This window comes from Arachis hypogaea, chromosome 7, assembly GCF_003086295.3.
Source record: "Arachis hypogaea cultivar Tifrunner chromosome 7, arahy.Tifrunner.gnm2.J5K5, whole genome shotgun sequence".
Classification (NCBI taxonomy): domain Eukaryota; kingdom Viridiplantae; phylum Streptophyta; class Magnoliopsida; order Fabales; family Fabaceae; genus Arachis; species Arachis hypogaea.
In genome coordinates, this window is record NC_092042.1 from 24023095 (window position 1) to 24031204 (window position 8110).

An 8110-nucleotide genomic window follows, 5' to 3' on the forward strand; every position below is an offset into this window, starting at 1 on the left:
GCTTTGTTCACCAAGTCGGAGAAGACACGGATCTCCATAGGAGCCACAGCAGTCATAATGTTGTCCTTCAAGCCCCTTTGGTACTTAATACACCTCCAACTCTCGAAAGTCTCCGGGTCACCCTGACATACCCGATAAAACCTACAAAGCTCTTCGAACTTGTTGGTGTACTCTGCCACAGACATGGAACCTTGCTTCAGCTGCATTAGCTCCATCTCCATTGCTTCCCTTGCAGACTCAGGAAAGTATTTCTTGTAGAAAGCCGTTTGGAACACCTCCCATGGAATGTCGGTGTTCTGAAGCTGTAGCAAACGACACTCAGCTTGCCACCAGGGCTGGGCCTCTCCCGCTAGCTGATAAGCGGCAAACTCTACATATTGATTGAGAGGAACATGCTGCGCCTGTAAAGCACGCTCTATAGCCTGGAACCAGTGGTCCGCCTCAATAGGATCTATGGATCCTCGGAAAGTTGGCGGATGAACCTTGAGGAACGTCGCCAAGGTCATCGGAACTCCTCTTGTGTTATCGCCATTACCCTCAGCATTATCATTGGTATTCCCTTCGCCATTCCCATTTTCGTTGCCATTCCCAGTCGGTTGGCCCAATCTCTGCACTGCTTGCAGAGTCGCAGCAGCATTAGCTTCCATGGTGTTAGCGAGATTCGCCATCGCCACCATGAATTCGGCGTGATTGTCAGCTGGTTGCTCATTCCTACTTCCCCGTGTACGCGTTCGACCTCGCCCGCGAGTAGCCATGTAGGATTCCTGTCCACACCAAACAATAGATATCAAGGTGATCAGTCTCAATATCAAAAGTTTAGTGCTTCAATTAACCCAAACAGGCACTCACAAGCAAGCATGCTATGCATATATCAAATAGATAACCTAATAGCATCAAAGAAAAGACACACAGAGTATGAAATGAAGCACAATCGGTCCATCCCTCAGGCTCACGAGGACGAACCGCTCTGATACCACTAAATGTAACACCCTAATTAGCCTAAGCCTTACCTCGCGTCGTAAAGCCAAGGTTAATCAGAGATTACGACAGTTCTAAACTCATACATAATATATATATATATATATATATATATATATATATATATATATATATATATATATATATATATAGAAAAAATAATATAATCTAGAAGCCCGATGAAAGATATAGCTCAAAAACAGAATTTCGAAGCACAAACATACTAACGGAGCTACTAGCTTAAGGCGTAAGAAATAGACAAGATATAATAAAAGATAAGTATATAACATCATAAGGACTAGTCACGACTCGCAGAGTTTAAGCCGACTAGCCTTATACTGATATACAAAACCTTACAGTGAAAACAGCTTATACAAGTTTTGTTATCTCAAATACATGCCTCTAGGCAAAACAAAGTACAAAAGGAGAGATGTATAAATAAAATAAACCAAAAAGAACTCCAAAATGATCCAAGATTTTCCGCTCCTGTCACCAATCGAAGCAACTCACCGAGGTGGGTTGCGACCTGCATCTGAAAAATACAACAACAATATGGTATGAGAACCGGAGGTTCTCAGTATGGTAACAATTCCCAGTGATATAGGATATAAGACCCCGGGATGCCAAAGGCAATCCTAAGCTTCATATCCATAACAAGATTCAACTTAAAGCATTCTAAAACATTTAAGCATAATATACTAACTTGACTTAAATAAACCAGGTTATCTATCTTAAGGGATTTCTATTCTAACTAAACACCGCTGTCCGACAGCCTTCACCAACCGAACCTCCATGCGATCCATCGCCACCGCCTTCCGAACCTCCTCAATCCCAGCAGAAAACACAGATAATGTTCAAAGCAAGTAAAGCACAAGTAGTAGCATATATGGCAATTAATTCAGATAGCAAGTAAGCATGTTATTCAATTAGGCAAACCATTACAAGTAGACAAAGCATATAAGCAGATAGGAAATGCATATGATGAATGCCTGCCCTACTGGCTGTGATATCACATTGTCAGTTCAACTGCCAACCCGACACATCTCCATGGAGACGTCGCCCTTCGGATTTCTCATATGGGAACCCCCGAGAATTAGTGCCCGGATCACTGTCCAGGTACCGGCGCCTGCTCGCCCTATAGATCCGAAAGGATGTGAGCGAGATATTCTTGCCTCAGACCTCATATCTCAACGTAAGCGGGATTAACCACCGTCCTTACGCCGCCGCCGCTACCTCGACAGGCGGGATTAACCGCCGCCAGTGGTTTTCAAAAGCATTTTCAGTATACATAGATCCATCATTCCTCATCTCATATACCAAATATCCTTCACCTAACGTCAAACCATTCTCAGCACGCCAGAAACCTAGGCCTCCGTTTTCTAATTTTATCTTAAAATCATGTACTAGAGCCCTTAATTTATATCCTATGTTCTAATACTCAAAACTAGGCCCAAACATCTTAAAATGGTGTTATAGAAGCTTACAACCTTATTGGGAAGGCAAAATAGTTGAAAACAAATAAATTTTTGAGAAACAAGACGTGTGCACCCGCACAATTCAGAAATCATGAAACTCTGCAACTTTGCAAAATTTCATATTTTTAACACCAACTTTGAATGATCTTAACTTCCTCTACAAAATTCCAATTTTCACAAACTTTATACTGATTCAAAGAGTTTTCAAAGATCTTTAATTCTAAACAATTTTCAATCAATTTCAAAAACCGAGGCAAAAGTTATGATCGAACAAAGTTCACCAAAAACTCAATTTTTCCAAACTTCACAATTACCGCCCTATCTCACCATACCCATACCAAATCATACCAAACCATCCAAAGCTCCATTTTTCATCAAAGTGTATCTATTATAGCATAATACATCAACCTCACCACATTTTCCTTCTCATTTCGTTATTCTCAATTCCAACATCAACTACATAACACTTATGATCAAAATCACCATCAAACCCACCATTTCATAAATCATAACACTTCAATCATCATAAGAACCGACTCCCAATCCATACAATCATTCAACATCATTATATCATTATAATTCATCACAATCAACTCAACATTCATCAATTCATCAACATTTAGCACACCAACCATCATTTTAGTTCAACCTATCCTATTGGTCACTAGCCTATGTGTCCATGAATATTATATACTACATAGAGGAAACCAAAATCATACCTTGGCCGATTCTCTTTATGTACCCAAACTCAAAATGAGCACCAACAAGCTTCCAACCACAATCCAAGCTTTCAAATCCACTCCAACAAGCACAAATAAGTTCCAAAAGCTCCCAAAGCCATAATAATCAAACTATATACATATAAATCACAACAAATCAACCTAGGGTTCAACATAAGCATAATCTCACAAGGGTTTAAGAGCTCTTACCTTTTCCAACAGATTTGACAACACAAATCCAAAGCTAAGCAAGGATTAGAGCAAACCTAAACATCCAAAATCACAAAAACCCATTTAACCCAAAACTCTAATAAAACCCGAAATTTTGAAGAGCATAACTCGAAGGATTTCGTGATTACCTTGAGGGTTTCTTGGGTGGGTTTTGTAGAGCTCTTCACAAGGAATGCGTAGCCGCAAATGGTGCGGCGATCGGAGCTCCGTAACTCAAGATATGAGCTTGGGAAGTTTGAAGTGAATAGTAACAATGGCGGAAAGCTCCCACCTCTCTCCTCACTTCAGCTGTTGTTGTGTTTAGGTTATGAGGGTGAAAGTGGCTGAAATGGGTTCATTTAAGTGTATTTATATGTTGGGCTTGGGCCCAACTTGGGTCCGGTCCAACCCGTTAGCGTTTTTAGCCCGTTTGGCCTAACTTCGGGCCAAACCTTTAAAATAAATGCCCGGTTTTCTATTCCTAATATTTTTCTAAGGTTTTTGACGGTTTTCACTTTTTATTGTGCGGTACTGGCAGACTTGAACCGGTTCAACCGGTTCAACTGCCGGTTCGTAATTTTTTACGGTTTTTCGTAGAAAGCACATTTTCTGACTCAGAAAGACCCACTGAGTCCAAAAATCACCTTTAAATCCTCAAATTCTCTCTCTAACCTTTCGAAATCTAATTTGGGAAATTAGTTCACTTAATTAACCGGTTGATTAGTTACGGTTCTTACATCGACGCCATTCCTTTTCCTTGTTGTGCTAAGTGTAATACTATGGAATTTCCCTGTACAGAAGATGCCTAGATTGTTGGTCCTCCTCACGATTTAGGGCAAAGAACTCAGTGAGCATTGTTTTAGAGAAATAATCATCATTAAGTATTTCAGGAATGGTTTGGTGATCATAGAAGCTCACTTGATGTTGATTTGGCAAATGAATTTGTAACCTTTCCACTAATGGATACATTCAGTAAAGGTTAAATTTAAATATTCTCCAACATGCCTCTGGAACAGTGATCCATCTTGCATCAACAAACTGTTGGACCTCGTCAACATTAGAACCGTTGTGAACTTCCATTGCAACCCGGTTTGGACCTTTGTAGCAATACTTGTAAAGATACTTTATACTCTTGATACTATTACATATCTCAACATTAATATGGCGATCATACTTTAGTAGTAGCCAAGGGTTGTATGGAACTACCCATCTATTGTTAACTGTGACATTTTGGTTAATTGGTATTGGTGTGTCGAATCATCGCTTATATTGCTGATATGAGTCGTCACTTCTTTATGTTTTCGCTGCAAACTCTTTTGATCAAGTGTTTCGCAAGGACCATGAATAATATATTTTAGTATTGCATTATGTAGGTGTGGTTCTACTTCTTTAGATGGTATCTCTGCACGTACCAAACTATCATAATGCTCTGGGTCAATTAACTTGTCATTATTTTCTAAGATTAGTAACATATGTACATGTGGCAACCCTCTTTTTTGAAACTCAGTGACATAAATATAGCTCTTCACCTTTCCCAAGACACCCTTAGTAATTACATCCTCTTTCAGCTGTTCAAATTTGGCTCGAAAAATTCTTGTTGTTAGATCTGGACGGTCTTGTAGAGTTTGAACTAGGTTGAGTTCTGAAGTTATTTCAGTCCAAGATGGATTGCATGTCATTGTGAGAAAAATATCTGGCTTGCCCTCTTTAAGAACAATTGCCATTCCATCTTCATATTGTTGGGTCATGTCACGACGGCTACCAATGAACGACGATGGTAATATTGTTCTTTTTCTTCCAATATTTTCTGGAGACAAATATAGAGAGAAATATTATTAGTTTTAATAATTATTTTGGGTAATTCTTAATGATTTATGAAGTAGCAATTAGATACAACTATATTTACTTGCATTGATTTCTCCTGTGTGCAAGGCATCTTGTAAGCCTTGGTATAATTCAGCCCGTAATTTCTTCTGTCTAGTTCGAACCCATCTTAACTTTCTGGTTTCAATTTTCACATAGTTATCAACAACATATTGTTGTAGTAGTCACCCTTCTTGCAATACGGTGGAATGATCATCGGGACAGATCTACAAATTTTTAAGAATTTGCACAAAAGATTAGATACATTGAACAATTTTTTGGCAGAATTTTATTGAAGTCTATACTGCATAGGAAATAGGGATTTGTACCTGGAGCATATAGCTATTATATGTTCGGCATGATACTTTGCCACCACTTTGACTTCGAGTATTGATATCCCATCCATGAGTTCCAAATGGAAAAAGAAGAGGATACTGTAGTGGATCGTAATAGGCAACGAATTTCTGAATCCTTCGTAGGCTGCCAGTATGAGTTTGCACCTTAATATCTTGCCCACGAATCATTGTTTCAATGTCATCACCAACAATTATAGCTGCTACCTGCGACGTAGTTGGAAGACTATATTGTGGCTGATTAGCAGGCCTCTTTCTAATGACCAAACTACACTCATGTACATTTGACCGTTGTGCAAGCTGGCGAAACACATGGAGAAAAGGATTATACCGGTGTAGCAATTGTTGTAACTTGAAAACTAATGTTTTATGTAGTTGCGTGTTCTCTAGCATCCTATTCTGCAACTTGTGCTCAGTATCATATATGTACAGTTGCAAAAAACGTGGTCGCGTGTCCTGATCCAGATAAAATCCCCCTATACTGTGATATATTGAGCCTTGAGCACGAAATGTATATATACCACGACCTGTTATAGCTAGTTGTTTGTCTATGTGCACACCACATGAAGTAAAGGAAAATACATGATTGTATCTACAAATATGTTTTCTAAAATGGCTTCCTTCTGTAGAGGGGTCCAGGAAGATTTCAAGCAATTCTTGAGGAGCATTTACTCGGGGAAGAGAGACTTTTCCCCCATTACCACACATCTCGAACATCTCATGGTGAAATAAAAAAAAAGCTACAGTAATTACATGTCGTTGGGATTGGTAGCGGAGTTCGAATTATTGTTGCATCCTCTTGAAATTTCGAGCACAATTGTGGGATGCTCAAACATTTTGTCTGATTTCTGTACTCGTATTAAATTTACATATATTTGGTTACATTCCTAATGAAAATCAAAAAATGATTAATTTTGTAACAATTAAAAAAATAGTACTTTGTTTATTATAAATACAAAGAATTACTTCCATTATAGTGATCATAAAAAAAAAGATAAGTAACTATCAAATATTTAAGTGATGTTTCAATAATTTTTTTTAATTTTATTACACTGTATAATATTGTGACGTTGTTTGACTTTATTTTTTTCAAATTTTGTATGTATTTAACAACCTTAATTATAAAATATTTTATTTTATTCTTTATAAAGATATTTTGTATTCATTAAATAAATGTTTTTATTCATTTAATTATAAAAATTATTATTTATTGTGTAGCAAAATAGTTTTATTCTTTTTTTAATAAAATCATTTTGTTTAAAACCTTTTATTCGAAACTGTTATAACCAAGTTAAAACCACATACGATCTATAACAACATTATATTATTTTAAATATTTATTATTTCCTTGTTCCATTATATGTTTTTGAGTTATATGTTAACATTATGTTTGTTATGGACTATTTTTTTAGATTAAATAGTCAATACAATATAGTTTGAGTCTGAAATAAATAAAAGTTTTTTTTAAATGTTATCTTAATATATCATAATTTTTTTTGTATAAAGTTCTCAGTTGCATCAGTTGTCTTATAGCATTTTTTAGTTAGTTATCTTATATAGGGTATGACGCTTTTTGCCTTTAGCTAAATTTTTTAGTTTGTATGTTTTGTTTCATATTTTAAGTATTTAGATATTACTGGTCGAAGTAATACAATTAAAGATAATATTGGTTCATATTTTATTTATTTTATTACTTCTAATAATTTTTATTTTGTATGCTTTCGCCTAGAGTTATCATTTTAATTTTTACTATGAATTTTATTTCCTAAAATATATTTTATTTAATTATTTTATTTTGTCATATTTGTGTGAATTATAACAAAAAGATTTAACAAAATATAAAGTTTTTTAAATTAACTATTTTGTCATTTTTGCTAAAGTTTACATATTTTTCATTTTAATTGGCAAATAAATATTTTAAGTATCATTTTGGTTTTTATAAAATTTTTTGTATATAGATTTTAATTTTTTTTGTTAGGCACTGTCATTCTTTTTTTATAATTGGTTCTTGTAATGATCTTAAATAAATAAATATTTTAACATCAATTATGCTCATACTTAATGTTTACTATGAATACATTAATATGCTAACATATAAGGATAAAATTATAATTTTTTTATAAATTTATTTACCTATTAAAATTGTGTCACAATACTAAATATATAAAGAAAAAAAGTAGAATACTAACCAGTTATATTTTCTTCACATTTACTGTTTTGATCAGATCTATTTCCATGAATTTCTGATAGTATGTAAAAACAACACATTAACAAAATTATAAAATTGTTCAATGAATTAAGTTTGTACAGTATCAATGGTAATTGAGAAGTTACTTTATAAGAAACAAATCATACAAAATTAAATTGATTGGAAGTACTAGAATACGTAGAATACCCATTAATATCATAATTATCCAAACTCTGAATTACTAAAAGAAATAGATAGTGAATGTAAAATATAAATACATGATAGGCCGTTTGAGTTCCTGTAAAAAGTTACCATTTGAAAAAT

General features: G+C 35.1%; 1 protein-coding gene across 1 annotated transcript; it reads right to left on the reverse strand.

Moving 5' to 3' along the window:
* Positions 1–4584: 4584 nt before the first annotated feature.
* LOC112701295 (uncharacterized) lies at positions 4585–6306 on the reverse strand. Its single transcript, XM_025752073.1, has 4 exons — positions 5575–6306; positions 5435–5472; positions 5289–5383; positions 4585–5189 (listed from the first exon to the last, which is right to left on the reverse strand). Exons 1-4 carry the CDS (start codon positions 6304–6306, stop codon positions 4585–4587), a joined length of 1470 nt encoding a protein of 489 aa, XP_025607858.1.
* Positions 6307–8110: the final 1804 nt, after the last annotated feature.